The following is a 16,007-nucleotide window of genomic DNA, read 5'->3' on the forward strand; positions in this document are numbered from 1 at the left end:
TATTCCTTCCTTGCAGTTGAGGTTGTCAGGTTGCTGCTATTTATAACAAGGTTGAGCCGAACAGGCTAACTAACTTAACTAGTTAACTAACTAGCCGTGATTATCTTATCGGCAATCTTATATCAACACTGGAACGTCCTTCCACAGTTTGAACATCCAGCAGATTCAATCCATCAAAGCAGAGGCATTCTGATCAGCTGTGCTGCCCACGACATTCCCATGGGAATCAGAGCATTTGGATTTGCTTCCCTCCTTTCTTCCTTCTTTGCACTCGTCTTCTCTTCGCCACTCCCCCCATCCGGCGCCTCCGAACTCGCACCACTTCCGCTCGTCATCTGGCACGGCTTAGGCGACGACTTCGCCCGTGATGGTTTGAAACAGGTTTCGCAGCTCGCTGAAGATGTAAACCCCGGCACCTTCGTGCACATTATCCATATCGGCTCGACGCCCGACGATGACCGTCAAGCTACATTTCTCGGCAATCTCACCACCCAAATCGAGACTGTTTGCCAGCAGCTTGCACGCCACCCGATACTCAGCACTGCACCTGCTATCAATGCATTGGGGTTTTCTCAGGGTGGCCAGTTCTTGCGCGGATACGTAGAGCGGTGCAATAACCCGCCTGTGCGGAACCTCGTCACGTTCGGAAGCCAGCACAATGGGATCGCGAAGTTTCGATCGTGCGGAACTCTGGACTGGTTGTGCCATGGCGCCGTGGCGCTTTTGAAATTCGGCGCATGGTCGAATATGGCGCAGTCTCGGTTTGTCCCGGCGCAGTATTACCGCAACCCAGAAGAACTCGATCAATACCTTCTGCACAGCAATTTTCTTGCCGATATCAACAATGAGCGGGCGTTCAAAAATATGCAGTATAAGCGAAACATGATATCTTTGAATAAATTTGTCATGTTCATGTTCAAGGATGACAAAATGGTGGTGCCAATGCAGACTTCTCACTTCGCCGAAGTTAACATGACCACGGGAGATGTTACGCCTTTGCGGGAAAGGGAGATTTACAAGGACGACTGGTTAGGCCTGAGAACCATGGACGAGGCGGGAAAGCTCGAGTTTTTGACCATCCCCGGGGAGCATATGCAGATATCGGATCATGTTTTGACTAAGACGTTTAAGCAGTATTTTGGCCCTGTTGAGATTAATTCCCCGGATTCGAAGTTTGTGTTGCAAGTGCAATGATTCTGTCCGGCATAACACGGCTAAAGCAGAATTATCATCGCTCCTTTGCCATCTCTTTCCGGTTTTTGTGTGCATTGCCCTAAGACAACCTGCTGGCACGGTTCATTATTGTTAGGGACGTTATCTAATCTACTTCTTTCCTCTTGATCTCAATTCCCCCGCCTTATTGAAACATGATAAACTCAAGTGATGTGGAGATATTGAGAAAGCATCGAGCAGGCAGGAGGGATATGACTGTCAATGTCCCAAACTAAACCGAATCAGATTGCATGATATCAGGTTATGTGTCTCCAATCAACAGTATTATTTTCCGACCCTACTCTATCTGCTCCAATATCTGAGTGACAGCAAAAGAGAACAGCGCGACCCGCGCGAATAATTACATTGCTCTATAATACGAACACAGAATCCAGGACTTTTTCCGCCGACGCTATTAGTAGTTTAAGCTTCAAATTTGATACCTTTCACATTGTTCCCTTTTGCGGGATCAAATCCGGCCGTTACATTTGGAACGGACACAACGGCCTTATTCAGTGGGCCCGTGCTGGCTTGGGGATCATCGTCGCTATCGCTATCATCATCATCATCCTCAGTGAGCTGGGGATGCGGCCCTCGTGGCGGCTCGTGGTCCTTGTCATAAGGTCTCAAAAATCTACCATCTGCGCTAATTGGGTGTAGCCGATGATATAGAGCTATAAAATTGTGTTGAGGGAGCAGGATTAGCCAAAAGATGATAAGGGCTTCGACGGGCGGTCGTTTGTTTCATACCTGTCGCCAAAAGTGCATAGCCGTCGGCATTCATTCTCTTTTGTTCGGTCGTCAGACGACTGATTTCTCCAACACCATACGCTTCCCCAACGTCATCAGGGAGAATCGGAGGGACTGTTCAAAGAGAGCGATTAGCCCTTCCCCCTCAATCCGGCTTGGTAAAGGTTGAAGGGCAATCTGGCATTTGACTTACAATACTCTACTCCCGCCGCATGCATGAACTCGTGCAGGAGTGTCAAACTCAGATGGTTCTCAAAGATATCCAGAGATTCCCCCTCGATGAGCGGTTCATTCCATTCACTAGCAACTCTTATTCGCCCATGAGGCCAAAATGGTCCATCCGGCTGCATGCAAATAACCACGATCGCTTCAGGCCTCCCGTTTGGCTCGTCGACGATATATGTGAATGCACTTACTTCCGGGTCGCAGAACATCCTCCGGTTGGTAGCCGGCCGTACAGGGCTCATCATCGGATACTCTCGATCAAACCAAAAACCAGGACGGTGCTGAATCGGTACCATGTCTGCAGCACCACACTTGATCATTGTTTGATCATTTGGCCCTATGCCCTTGAATTGGCCCATCTCATTGACAATGACCCTCATCCATTCTACTCAAATCGATTAGTATCAATGGGCATTAGAATACAACAGAAACACCAAGGGTAGCAACTGTCTCACGCTCCACGTTTTTATAGGCTTCCGCCGCGGTTTCGTCGGCGCCTATCAGAGTCTTGATGATGCCGCCAATTTGTGGATCCGGTAACGTTGCCCGGAATAACGTATACTTGGCCATATCTATTGTGCTTCATCGGCGGCATTTTGGACTCTCTGCCGAAAAGGCAAACAGCTTCTATGAATAGAATATGCAGCACTCAAAGATGTGAGGCAGAGGGCTATAAGACTAAAAAGAAGAAAACGGACTACTCTATGCGGCACTCCCATCATTTCCGCACGAGTTCATAAAAATCTCAGGGTGCAATCGCGACGGCCGTGAGGCGGGCTTTCGGATAAGGAAAATAAAATGGGGTAATCGATAAATAGACACAGCATCATGGGACGCTTTTTATCATGAACCTCTACAGCATCCAGGCCAAATTGACGAGTACCGTTTGGGAAATCTCCGAAAAAGGGGGTCTTATTGTCTCCTTGCTGCACGCCAGCATGCTCCTAGAATCATCCATCCGGAGAGGAGTGATACGTTTGTGCATGTACCATGCTGGTGGTACCTTTCTCCCGGCACGTTGGAACCGACAAATCTGGGAGAATCGAATTAGGAAATAAGACCTGGCGGCATCTCAAAGGGCGTCATGATTGCAGATCCGGGTGCCCATCTTCTCAACGGGCTAGCCCCTATTAACATGCACTGAGCTTCAACCGGCGTCCATGGGCCTAGAAGCAAAGGAAATGCGCCAGTAACTCATGCTGATAACAATGACAAGGGGCTGCAGCTCCGACAAGACATTGAAGAAATCGAAACGCCCTAGGTTTGCTTATAGACCTTACGTCGGCAGATTAGAATAACCTAGCAACGGTATTGCTAGCTCTGATCAGCCTGGTTCACCGTTATGCCCTCCGGCAATGGCCCCATTGGGGTTTCCCAAGATATCGATATGGTGGTTGGGCATAAGGGCGTGAGCCTGAAATCAACAAAAAGCATCTACCTGGTGATTGAGACGCTGAAACTGAAATCATGACCCAGGAATTGACGCCTGCATCGGCTCTACTCCGTAAAGTCGTACTGTAGAAAAAACCCTGGGAACCCCTTATCTCGGCATCCAAGTCAAGTTATTCTGAAAGCATGGAGAATCCAGCCAGCATTAAAGGGCGTTTCGCATTCAAAGGGTTTCATAAATCAACCTGACGCCAACAAAGGCTTTTGCATTGTGATCGATTATTCCTTGGTGCATAATGATCTTCTCCCACAGGGCTAGCAGATGCACTGACCACTTGTTCCAGAAGTATTAAGAAGGGCGGCACAGGTCGGAGAAAAAAAAAAAGAAAAAGAATGAACCTGAGGAGACGAGCGAAACATTTCCTCGAGTTAATTAAAACATCATCAAGCATTCAAAAATGCATCTTGAATCCGACCCGGGGATGCGGCTCCGGGGCGGGGGGCGCCGGCTTGGGGGGCGGAAACCACGGGCGGATGCAGGAACCCCCGAGCCTTGAAACAAGCCTCACAAAGGGGCTGCAGATATCCTAGGACTCGCCCACAGTGGCCCGGAGGTGGTTTGCTTCAGTCTTGGGTGTTTATGACTATGCAGGTAAAAGCTGAGGCTGGGGGCTAATCCGCCGAAAAGAACCGCAGCATATTAATATTCAATGGCAGACCCGTTTTCCGTGCTCACCCTCACAGACTGTACTGGTTTTGTGTCTGGAGATTGACGACTGCTTGTTGTGTCAAAATGCGGTTGTCTTTGACTGCATTCCTGCTCCTTCAACATGTCTTTGAGCCATGCGATGCTAACCCCCTTAAACTCTTGCCACGAGCCACAACAGAAAGAGCAACTCCTGTGGTTGTCACCACGACACGAGACGGCTCTACGTATAAGCAAACGTACTCGCCAACCGTCCTAACTGCATATGCGACCGCTACTGGCCCAACAACCATTACTACAACAAACGACGCGGGGAAGGCCATACTCATAGGGATCTTCGCTGGCGGCCTCGCGTGGGTGGGCGTTGGCCTTGCTGGTGCAGGTCCAAAGTTCATTCCACCTCCGCCAACGCCTCCACCAGGGCCTCCACCACCGCCGGAGCCAGATACTCCCAAAGACCCGGACGACGACGGCCCCAAGGAGACCACGTCGACATATATGAACAACAAACCGGCACAGACAGCCACGTTCAATATCAAGAAAAAAGAGTGGAAGAAGTACGACGTCATTTTCGAGAAGCCTATCCATGCCCCGTACGAAATGACGAATTGCGCGGAGGCAAGCGGGCCAACGGTTGATCGGAGCCGCGCAGTGGACAAAATCAAAGGATTCTGCAAACAGTACAAAGACAAAAAGGTAGACGATAAGGGGTTCGAGGAGGCCCCGGATATGGGACGCGGAATCGTCCTATCACTTTCTGCGAAATTGAACCCAATCTGCCCGGCAAAACTTGCACATTCCCTGCGCCAGGGCGACTGTGAGTGGCTCCTCAAGGCGTGCTTGGATAACTGCGACACCAAGAGTCAGAAGAAACATGGTAGTATCGTCAAAGATGGATGTCAGATTTGGGGTGCTGTTGCGCAAGAGTACGAAGGTGACCTGGAATGCCAAAAGGAAAGGCGGGTCGACGGTGATTTGGGAGTAAAGCGGGAATATCTGCGGGTGAGTTGAAACGATGTGTGGACAGATAAGCAAGAGAAGAGCATGTCGATCTGACTACACCATGTAGGAGAGTATCAAAGACTTCTGCGGCAACTTTGCTGACAAGAGCGTCAAACCCAAATCACCTTTCCGTCGGGAATACTTCTATGAAACTGGAAACTCCGCGGCAACGCTTGAGGTCGCCTACAACTCCGACGAATGTTCGGCGGACAAGATACCAGAGTACGATGTGGACAAGGCTGCGTGCGAACGTTTCCTCACCAAGGCCGTTGACGGGTGCGACACGAACACACAGACGGCTAAATATGGTGGCAGCGTAGGTGACCACTGCGGCGTCTTCCGCCTCAAGACGAGGAATGTGGAAAAGGTCTATTGCGGCGCGAGTGACCGGCCGGGTCCCACAACCATGTCCCGGCAAGCTGCGTTGGAGGCCATACCGAAACTGTGTGGTCCCGAGCTCGAGGTCGACCCTGACTATAAGTATAACGACGAGTTCTCTCAGTACACGCCTGATGGGTATGGAAGAAATACTGTTGTTGTTGGCAACATAGCCATCAACATGCAGGCCGGGTGGACGGGTGAAAAGGACTGCCCCAAGCCCAAAAGGTTCAAGATGGTGAAAGAGGATTGCGAAAGGAAACTGAAAACCATCCTTGACGACTGTAGGTTGCAATAACTATACAATCTGCGGAGTGCTGTTGATGCTGACCATGGCTTCAGGCGACACGAAGACGACAAGCAAAAAGCACGGCGGCAGCCTGCTGGACAAGACGCCGCACGGATGCGTGCTGTGGGTGTTTGACGCCCAAAAGGCAACCAATGACTAGCCCGCAAATGTGTAAATTAGCCAATGATAGCTTATAAAATTAACCAAATTCTACCAATCAAAAGCAAAAGCCGTCCTCAGCCCAGCGACATCGCTGTCTATCAAGGGACTGGGCTTATTACTGTTGCTCTCGGATCAAAGACATTCAGTAGGCCTAGCACATCGGCGAAGAATCCCAATCGGCGACCGTACGACGTGCCGAGCATTGATGAACTCGTTAAGTCTTCGCAAATGGCAATATTCGGCAGCTTCGTGTCTCCACACAATCCTCGACTGAGAACAGCTTCACGGATATGACCGAGCGGCCTTTCTTCAACCACTCAACATTCTCCACACTGACAGAATTTTCTAGGATCGACTCTTTTCCTTACTCCTGACAAGAAATACACAAACAAGCATTTCCTGTGGGTCTGCGGTCTGTAAATCTGGGTCCTTTTGCAAGGGTGACTGACTCACAAATGCTTCAGAGGATATAAATATTGCGGAGAGTGCTTGAGGGACAGGGGGAATACACCAATTTTCGCTCTCCCAGATATTTTATCGCATATTCCCATCACGACTCAGGAGGCATGTCTGAAGCTCCCAACCAGCCCCAAGAATGGACGCGTTCTGTCACCAATGACAAAGGCGAAAAATCGCACTTTGTACTCTCCACGGACCGCTCCCTCCTCTCAATCCCCGCCATCATTGCAGCATTCAATGAAGACTATGTGTACTGGGCGCGCTCCGTCCCAGAGGCCGCAATGCAACAAATGCTTGAAAATTCGATCTGTTTTGGGCTGTACAAATCCACAACAGGTCCCGACTCGAACGAACCCCGAACGCTAGAGCAGATTGGCCTGTCGCGACTGATCACGGACCGCGTCACCTTTGTCTATCTCTGCGATGTATATATCCAGCCGGAATACCAGGGCGCAGGCCTCGGCACTTGGATGATGGGCATAATACAAGAGGAACTGGATAAGATGACGCACCTGCGACGGCTGATGTTGATGACAAAGGGTGATAGGACGAGGACTTACTACGAGCGGCTGTTTGGCGTGGAAGTGATGGGAAAGGCCGGGCAGGCCTATGTGATGGGCAAGCTTGGGGCAGCGAACACCGTCTAGAGTACGGAGTCCGGAGTAGCAGGAGCGGTTAACGTCGAAGGGCGGGCTTGGCGTAGATAAGATAAGCCGAGGGCCAAAACTAGCGTCTTGGCAATGGAAGATGATTAGATAATAAGCTTGTCACGTGAGCCAAATCTGATTTGATGTTTGTTTTGTTTGCCTTTTCTATAATTATCGACAGCACGTCTCAACAGACACGGAGATTCAATGCTGTTGAACGCTGTACCGGCTCAATGGTACAATGGCACAGTCTCCTACAGAGCTTTTTGCCACATCGTGGACCCTCCATCGTCTTTCTCCGCTATACCACATTGCAGAATCCAAAGGCACCATCCTCGAGAATTCTCATGCCCGGTCTGCCTACGCCAACCGCCTCCGTGACATGCTCACAGGCGACACACTTCACGGCATCCGACTCTCTCTCGACAACAGCTCCCTTTTAGACGAAGCCCTTGCAAAAGCCGGTGTCTTAACATCCTGCGAATGGGAGACCATACCCACCTGGCACTACTGGAACGAGGAGCGTTCCCTACTTGAAGATCCGGACCAGGACACTCTTACTGTCACGGCAGATCAATCTGCCGGCATTCTCATAACTCTCGAGTACGAGACTATCACATATAAAGCTGCTTTGCTATGTGATCCTGATGGTTACCAGAGCCCTAGGAACGATGGCGGGGTGACCTATCTTCCCCTCTTGGTGACGCGTATGCCCAATGCGTTGCGGCAAGCGTTTATTTCATTCTTAGGAGCTAATTTTGATGCACGTTGCTCGGTTTTGAGACTTCCATCAGCATTTCTATGCTCGTGCTTGGAGACATACCTGTCGACGCTCTGTCAAAGTGTGCGCGGTGACGCTGGCTTCCAAGATGTCGTTGAAAGGGTGATGAAGGACGTTCAGCTAACACTATCGTTTGCTTCACCGGTTGCACCTGCGCTGAAGAGCATAGACGTGTCTTTGCCCCGTCAATCACTGGGTAAATTTTACATTCGCGGCCTGGAGAAGGCAGATGTATCACCGGAAGATGCTCAGGGGCGCAACTTGCGGTCCGACGCTTCAGCCGCTTTCCGTCATGAAACACCGACCCCGCTCTTATCAGAACTATCAAATTATTTCCAAACGCATCTCGCCATGAACCTTGATCTCAGCACACCCCCTACAGTCACTGACTCTCGGAGTCAAGAAAGGAAATACGTCCGTCTGACTAAAGTTGCTTCGGCCGCGTTTGTTATTGGCTTTGAAGGGCGACTGAAACTTCTTGCGAATCCTGGAAGAGTTTTCTTCATCGATGAATCACAGCTTGATGACGAAGAGGCCTTGGAGGATACCGAGGGAAGGGAGAAGAGGTTCATTTGGAAAGCTAATGAGGAGCTGTTACGGGCACTTGTACTGAGAGCCATGGGGAGCCAACAAACCGAGAGTGGGAATACATCGGTTACCGTTGAAACTTGAATTGAATCGCTCTCTTACCAATGTAGGAATTGACGAAAATCCGCCCAAATTAGGACTGTCTTGCTGTGTACGGACAGGTTCGGGACTACACTCCTAAACCATTCCGGCTGATAGACAAACTCATAATTTCGATGCTCCGATGCAACACGACATAGCATGGCTACTCGTACCATACGGCTGCACCCCCTGCGTGCTCGTGCGGGAAACTACTTTTCTCACGTATCTCCATAGGATTTTCGTGGCTCTCAAAGCAGTCAAAAGGGCTTGGAATAGTTGGTGATGTTTTTTACGGTACTCAACAAAGGGCCGTCAGGCATAAACATCAATTAAGAGCTCTCTATCACAAACGATTTTAGCTCGTTACATCAATGTGAAATACAAAAGAACAACGCTTAGCACCATCAAATCCTGCAAACCATACTCGCTATAAAAAAAAGAAGTGTCGTTAAACAAAATATCGGTCATTATCGTCTCCGTCGAAACACCAGTCACCATTTTCAAAACAACGTCCGGAGGATCCCACACTCCGCCAACTCATCAATCTTCGTGAACATGCGGCGTCTCTGTCAGCTTCAGCGCCTCATCAACACTTTCCACAAAATGAGTCATTCCTCCACAGATATCCACGATACCACTCTTCACCATCAGTCGGAAAACTCCACTTTCTGGCCGGGGAATGCGGCAGAAGAACACTCTAACGTCTTGTTTAACGTACTCCTGGACGATTTCCGAAAGCTCCTGAATGCCGGAGCCATCAATGCTCGTTACGCCGTGGATATCAAAGATCATATTCCGATTGTGCTCCGGCGATCGGACGCGAGGTAGAGCCGGGTGCGCGGCATTGGTGCCGTAGAATTCAAGGCGTCGTAGGCGGTTTTTCAGGTCTCCCGTATTCGCAAATGTAAGTGGTTCCGGGATTTTGACAATCAGGCAGCCTTCGATGAATTCTACCCTTTCAGGGTGAAGCTCTGCATTTTCAAACCGACTATCGGTTCCGGAGACCTTGCCAAGGATTTGGATGCGTGGTTTGGTTGCATGCCGAATCACTTGGAGGATGGAGAGTCCCATTCCCAACGCGATTCCAAGATATAGCGAGTAGAAAACGGTGGAAAGGAAAATAAGAAGCATGAGGATTAATTCTGACCAGCCGCGAATGCGAATGAAGAATCGGATATCGTGTGGACATTCTTCAATGAGCGACCACGAGACAACGGATATAACAGCGGACAAAACAGACATCTGCTAATTGTCAATAGAAAGATCCAAATGTGCGGGCTTTGTAAGGACTCACCGGAAGATAGTAAAACCAGGGCAGCAGGTACACGATGCATATCACCGTAATAAGACATAGAAAGACGCTGCTCATTGGAGTCTTCGCGCCAGTCGCGGCACTCAGCTTACTTCTTCCATAACCACCAAATGAAGGCAATGCCATGAAACATCCGCCAATGATGTTGGCTGCTCCCAGGGCAACAAGCTCCCGGTTTGGACTGTACGTCATGCCGTCAATTCCATCTCGGCCTGTATTTCGAAGGCCTTTGGCAGCAATTGACGATTCAAAAAACCCAAGTAATGATATAATGAATGAAGTACTCATTGCGGTTCGTATATGATCGAGTTGTTCCCAATGGAAAGGCCAGCGGAAGGCAAACGAATGGTTTCCACTTTCTCTGACATCACCCAAGATGTCCAGTCCTTTCTTATCCCAGCCAAGTTTCCAGGTGAGGACTGCGGAGAGAACAACAACGAGCAGCTGATCGGGGAAGAAAACGATGGTTGGGAACCGTGGTTCCAAGTATTTCTTCATTGTACTTCTCACCCCTATTAGCCCTTGCCCCAAGCCGTGCAATAAGTCGTACTTACCGGAACATCATAATTATAGCAAAACTACCGAATGCAACGGCACAGGTCAATGCATGGCTGTATTGAGCATTTTGAAACAGAAACATCAGCTTATCCCAACTGCTCCCATGAGTGACCAAACCATTGTCCTTGGCACGGTTGTTCAGGCCCATCTCTGGAACCAGCTGGTCGACGAAGATGACGAATCCAATGGCACTGATAAAACCACGCAGAAAGGGCCGACTGAGAATGTTATCCAGGAACCCAAGCCTAGTAAGGCCTGCGATCAGGATCATTGCACCCGCCATCCCGGTGACTATTCCAGCGATTTGCGCATTTGCCAAAAGATCGTCATCAATGGATTTCCCGTCGTTCACAGCGCTGCGAACAACCGTCCCAACCAACAAGGAGCCCGGCGCCTCTGGGCCCACTATCACTTGCGGGCTACTTCCAAGGAGAGCATAGATAAATGGGTGGAAAACAAAGGAGTAGAGTCCGTTCAGCGCAGGTATGTGGGCGACGTTAGACGCGAGAGACAAGCCAAGCGGGATGTAGACCGAGGCCACAGTCAAGGCCGAAACGAAATCGCCACGAAGATATTTCCATTGGTATTGGGATATCCAGTTGAAGAATGGTACGTAGTACGAGAGGTACCTATGGCCATGGTGGGATGATCAGCGCCATGAAACGGAGCAGCAAACTCTCACAACCTACATAATCTTCTGGTTCTTCACGCCGTGCACATCGGCCAGTTGCTTGGTTGCTGATTTACCCGTCGCAACATGAAGCGGAATCGAAGAGATCCCATCGCCTCTTACACTTTGACTCGAGCTCTCAGGGAACGAGCTTCCATGCTGTTGACCAGGGCCTATATTTGTACCATGATCAAGGTATGTTTGAGAATCAGAAGAGAACGTTCCATGTCCTGAACCGCCAGAGGCTATATTGGTGCGATCAGAATCTAGGAGGCGAGATCCTTCGTCCTCCATCAGATCGCTGCCAGCCTGAGAATCGGTCGCCGGCCTTGTCATGGCGCGGAAAGTGAATGAAATTCGATTTTGGCGGTGCTCCCACAAGCACAATGCTATTCTCGAAGATACGCGATGGAAGTGGACGCTTAGCTGCTATCGCCTGTGAAGATTGTACTCTGTTGTTACCCGTCGTTTCCCATGGTGTTTGTGGAAAGGCTGAATTGCAGATTAGCTATTGCTATATGAGACTGTGAGCTGTCGACACTTCCACAGCCTGGTATTCGGGCATCCCAGCTCCCAACATCCAGAGCAAGTTCTCCCAGCTCCGTCGCGGGCTACGAGGTGGTTGGCGTTTTGTCTTCAAATTCACTGGACGCCCGATTACATCACTGCTTAGATAAGCACAAGCTAGATAACTAGTTAATCACGTGATATGTATCCCCGCTAAACCCTTTTGCACAAAAAGAAGAGAGAGAGAGAAGTGACTCGAGAAGCAGAGATCGAAGACGAGATTGCCACAGCTCAACTGCAAGAGCCCGACTGACCTGCTTCCAGCGCTGTCATTCTCGTAACAAAGCCGGGTCGCTTCTTGAATCCGTTCACATATCGAGATTATAGCCTCGCGCGTGCCTTTCTACCTGCCTCTTTAATTTCACCTGGCCCTTTGAGTCTCCCCCGCCATCATGTCGTTAACGAATTGTCGGTTCTATGAGGAGAAGTATCCGGAGATTGATAGTTTTGTGATGGTGACTGTGAAGCAGGTTGGTTTCAATCCATCATCCCGCTGCATGGTATCCTCTGACAGCCCACTTTTAAGATCGCAGAGATGGGAGCTTACGTCAAATTACTCGAATACGACAACATTGATGGCATGATTCTGCTGTCTGAATTGTCTAGACGTCGTATCAGAAGTATACAAAAGCTTATTCGCGTTGGAAGAAACGAGGTCGTCGTGGTTCTCCGTGTAGACAAAGAGAAAGGTATGCGAAGGCCTTCGGTTTTGGTTCCTGTGGTCGCAGACGTCCTAATATGAATACTCTCGCAGGATATATTGACTTGTCGAAACGTCGGGTATCCGCCGAGGATATTGTCAAGTGTGAAGAGCGATACAATAAGAGCAAGTCGGTTCATTCGATCATGCGACACGTTGCCGAGAAAACACGGACGCCGATAGAAACTCTCTACCAACAGATCGGATGGCCCCTGAATAAGAAATACGGCCATGCCAATGATGCTTTCAAGCTTTCGATCACGTAAGGCAATACTTTGGCCATGCGTATGAATATCAAGGCTGATTTTTTCCCGCAGAAATCCAAGCGTGTGGAGCGACGTGACCTTCCCTAGCCAAGCGGTCAAAGATGAGCTCCTCTTGCACATCAGCAAGAGACTCACGCCTCAGCCCACCAAGGTCCGCGCGGATATCGAAGTTACATGTTTTAGCTACGAAGGAATCGACGCCGTCAAGGACGCCTTGCGCACCGCCGAGGCCAACAACACCACAGATACTCAAGTCAAGGTTAAACTGGTATCTCCCCCGTTATATGTTTTGACCAACCACTGCTTGGACAAGAACCTTGGAATCAAAACATTAGAGGATGCAATCAAGAGCATCAGTGAAAAGATTCGGGCGTCTGGTGGCTCTTGCACGGTCCAAATGGCTCCCAAGGCGGTCACTGAAGAAGACGAGGCCAACCTCCAGGCCCTTATGGAAAAGAAAGAACGTGAAAACCAGGAAGTCAGTGGTGATGAGAGTGTCAGCGAGAGTGATGATGCAATGGTCGAATAAAAATGAGGCACGGTTTTCGCAATGAATTTGAATGAAATGAGAGTATCACGCACTTAGTCTTTACCTTATGGGATAGCAAATGGGGTGGCACTCGCATGAAAATAGTCGCGCTAGACAAAATGGAAAACATGGGAATATCACATTCAATGGCACAATATATACCTTGCATCTGTCAGCGCCCACTCGTAACCGGCCAGTTGGTCCGCATCCCAGCAGCCAAAGGCGTTAGTCAACTGGCGATCCAACACACCCATGCCGATTGCAAGCACCCGAGGAAATGCTAGCTTTGAGCTCTTCTCTGGTGGCTGTCTGAAGTGGCGATTTATACTTTGCGCATCACTTGCAAGTTCCCCGCAGCTCCAGGAGCTAATACTTGAATCACAGCGTAGTTAAAAGATGGCTTCGCCCGCGACAAGAGCTTCACCTTCAAGAGATCCTCGTCCCGATCCGTCAAGGACTGAGGAAGCCCACCCAATTGACCATGATCGCTGGACTCTCTTAGCTTTACGAGGTTGAATATTTCGAATTTGTCGTTCGCGTCTTCCAGTTGGAGCTCCTAAGATGTCGTTGGTGTTTGGGCCAAGCTCGCAGGGAGCTCTTCTCGATGTCGAGGAAACGGATACAAGTATGCCAATTGACCCAGAACACGGCCAATGGCTTTTTATTGACAGCTGCATAGTGCTTCCAAGCTCAGAAGCTGAAGGCACTCCACCTTCTCTTCCTCCCAAAGAAGTCACCAAGGTCGCTCTACGGTTAAAACACCTGGTCGAAGGGGTTGTTCCCTGCGAGCTCGAGGAGTCTGATGTGACCAAGCCGAATAGCACAATCTTAACCAAAGCCGTTATTGAAACCGCAAAGAATGCTGGAGGGGAGGAATACAAAGCTTGTGTCGTCTTTGGCCTACTCGTATGCATACGCTGGTTTAGATTGCAGGCCGTCAGGGAGCTATGGGACTCCGATCTCCATAACCTCAGGTCAGTGGCATGTGAAGTCATCGCGAAGCGCATGTAAGTCGACCATCGCCCTATCCTACTAGAAACTTGGTTCAAACCTGTATACAGACTCGAAGGCGAAGAGGACCAAGGGTTCCTCATGCAAGCGGTTCTATTAAAACGGTATTCGATTGTCACTGCCAGCGATGAAGTCACACCTCCCGCTAATGTTATCGAACGCGCCGTGGATATACATGCCCTCCAGGTCATAGGTTCATCGGGATATCAAAAATGCATCAAGTATCTTTGGCATGGCTGGCTCTGCCAGGACGATAAAGATGCATCCAATTTCGTCGAATACAAAGAGCGAACCAATACATCCTACTGGGCGCATTTCAATCCCGATAGGATGCGAGTGCCAATCTACCAGAATTTTGTGCAGATATTTTTCTCTATATTGTACCTGGCGCTCTACACGGGGGTGATCAATACGATCAATCCTACCGGTGATCTCGACGTTGTGGAAGGCATTCTCTATCTGATGACCTTTGCGTTTATCTGCGACGAATTCACCAAATTTTGGAAGGTTGGTCGCAACTATTTTGGATTTTGGAATGCTTTCAATTCCACTCTTTACATCCTCCTGGCGGTCTCGTTCATCCTACGTGCCGTTGCCCTTACTCGCTCTTCCGATTCTCACGACGCGGAGAGGGGACGGTTGAATCAGCTCAGTTACAACTTTTTGGCGTTCTCTGCACCCCTCTTCTGGGGCCGACTACTTTTGTATCTGGATACATTCCGTTTCTTCGGCGCTATGCTCGTCGTGTTGAAGGTGATGATGAAGGAAAGCTTAATATTCTTCGCACTACTGGGCGTGGTCATTATCGGGTTCCTTCAGGGGTTTTCTGGAATGGATCAAGCGGATCCTGACAATATCATGACGCCTGGGATGATCCTTCAGGGTATGGCAAACACAGTGATGCAGAACCCTGATTTCGACGCTTTCAAGAATTTTGCAGCTCCGTTTGGCATTGTTCTCTATTACTTGTTCACCTTTGTGGTCATGGTTGGTAAGTTTAAATCATCCCCATCAGGAAATAATAGCTGAAAGTTCCTAATTGTGGTTCATTAGTGCTGTTGAATATCCTTATTGCCTTGTACAATAGCGCCTACGAAGACATCACTGGGAATGCAACCAATGAATACCTCGCGCTTTTTGCTTACCGCACTCTACAATTCGTCCGCGCACCGGATGAGAACGTCTTCATCGTCCGTGAGTGGCATAAGAAGTTCCTCCCCAAGTTTTCTATCGCTTACTGACCAATCTAGCCTTCAATCTCGTCGAGATCTTTTTGTTAATTCTTCCGTTTGAATGGTGGCTCTCGAGCAGGAAATACGAACGCTTGAACCACTATGTCATGGGTGTCATATACTCCCCGCTCCTTTACGTCACTGCTTTTGTGGAAACATGCCATGCACGTCGAATCCAAGTAAACAGACGCCTGGGTGAAGAGGAAGACGATCAGACAGAGGAGTGGGAGGAGGCTGCGGCGTTGGTTGACGTGAACTTTGATACTATGGATTGGGATCAGAGGGTGCACGAGGTCAAGCCGAACGTCGAGGTTGATCAATGCGTGCTGGAGGTTAGGGACTTGAGGGCACAAGTTGAAGAGTTGAAGAAGCTCGTCAAGACCTTAGTAGAGGAGCGAGAAGATCCCGCAAGGGCCAGAGAGGGTGGGGCTCCTGGGAATGACGATGATTCTGGAGCAGACCAGTTGATCTGAGCAATCAAAGCTGTATCTTG

General features: G+C 49.5%; 8 protein-coding genes across 8 annotated transcripts; 6 read left to right on the forward strand and 2 right to left on the reverse strand.

Moving 5' to 3' along the window:
- Positions 1-219: 219 nt before the first annotated feature.
- On the forward strand, positions 220-1,194 carry UREG_00211 (uncharacterized protein; the record flags this gene model as incomplete). The annotated part of the gene is made up of 1 exon (XM_002540652.1): positions 220-1,194. One exon carries the CDS (start codon positions 220-222, stop codon positions 1,192-1,194), a length of 975 nt encoding a protein of 324 aa, XP_002540698.1.
- Positions 1,195-1,724: 530 nt separating this feature from the next.
- Positions 1,725-2,757, reverse strand: UREG_00212 (uncharacterized protein; the record flags this gene model as incomplete). Its single annotated transcript, XM_002540653.1, has 4 exons — positions 1,725-1,765; positions 1,963-2,076; positions 2,156-2,572; positions 2,622-2,757. 4 exons carry the CDS (start codon positions 2,755-2,757, stop codon positions 1,725-1,727), a joined length of 708 nt encoding a protein of 235 aa, XP_002540699.1.
- Positions 2,758-4,369: 1,612 nt separating this feature from the next.
- UREG_00213 (uncharacterized protein) lies at positions 4,370-6,111 on the forward strand (the record flags this gene model as incomplete). Its single annotated transcript, XM_002540654.1, has 3 exons — positions 4,370-5,284; positions 5,352-5,946; positions 6,005-6,111. 3 exons carry the CDS (start codon positions 4,370-4,372, stop codon positions 6,109-6,111), a joined length of 1,617 nt encoding a protein of 538 aa, XP_002540700.1.
- Positions 6,112-6,679: 568 nt separating this feature from the next.
- Positions 6,680-7,219, forward strand: UREG_00214 (uncharacterized protein; the record flags this gene model as incomplete). The annotated part of the gene is made up of 1 exon (XM_002540655.1): positions 6,680-7,219. One exon carries the CDS (start codon positions 6,680-6,682, stop codon positions 7,217-7,219), a length of 540 nt encoding a protein of 179 aa, XP_002540701.1.
- A 241-nt stretch (positions 7,220-7,460) lies between these two features.
- Positions 7,461-8,672, forward strand: UREG_00215 (uncharacterized protein; the record flags this gene model as incomplete). Its single annotated transcript, XM_002540656.1, has 1 exon — positions 7,461-8,672. One exon carries the CDS (start codon positions 7,461-7,463, stop codon positions 8,670-8,672), a length of 1,212 nt encoding a protein of 403 aa, XP_002540702.1.
- Positions 8,673-9,209: 537 nt separating this feature from the next.
- On the reverse strand, positions 9,210-11,545 carry UREG_00216 (uncharacterized protein; the record flags this gene model as incomplete). Its single annotated transcript, XM_002540657.1, has 4 exons — positions 9,210-9,911; positions 9,964-10,483; positions 10,536-11,168; positions 11,229-11,545. 4 exons carry the CDS (start codon positions 11,543-11,545, stop codon positions 9,210-9,212), a joined length of 2,172 nt encoding a protein of 723 aa, XP_002540703.1.
- A 623-nt stretch (positions 11,546-12,168) lies between these two features.
- UREG_00217 (eukaryotic translation initiation factor 2 alpha subunit) lies at positions 12,169-13,271 on the forward strand (the record flags this gene model as incomplete). Its single annotated transcript, XM_002540658.1, has 4 exons — positions 12,169-12,246; positions 12,303-12,465; positions 12,531-12,738; positions 12,794-13,271. 4 exons carry the CDS (start codon positions 12,169-12,171, stop codon positions 13,269-13,271), a joined length of 927 nt encoding a protein of 308 aa, XP_002540704.1.
- A 561-nt stretch (positions 13,272-13,832) lies between these two features.
- UREG_00218 (uncharacterized protein) lies at positions 13,833-15,987 on the forward strand (the record flags this gene model as incomplete). The annotated part of the gene is made up of 4 exons (XM_002540659.1): positions 13,833-14,278; positions 14,333-15,273; positions 15,336-15,476; positions 15,533-15,987. 4 exons carry the CDS (start codon positions 13,833-13,835, stop codon positions 15,985-15,987), a joined length of 1,983 nt encoding a protein of 660 aa, XP_002540705.1.
- Between the last annotated feature and the right edge of the window lie 20 nt (positions 15,988-16,007).

Source organism: Uncinocarpus reesii, genomic scaffold (assembly GCF_000003515.1).
Source record: "Uncinocarpus reesii 1704 scaffold_1 genomic scaffold, whole genome shotgun sequence".
NCBI lineage: Eukaryota > Fungi > Ascomycota > Eurotiomycetes > Onygenales > Onygenaceae > Uncinocarpus > Uncinocarpus reesii.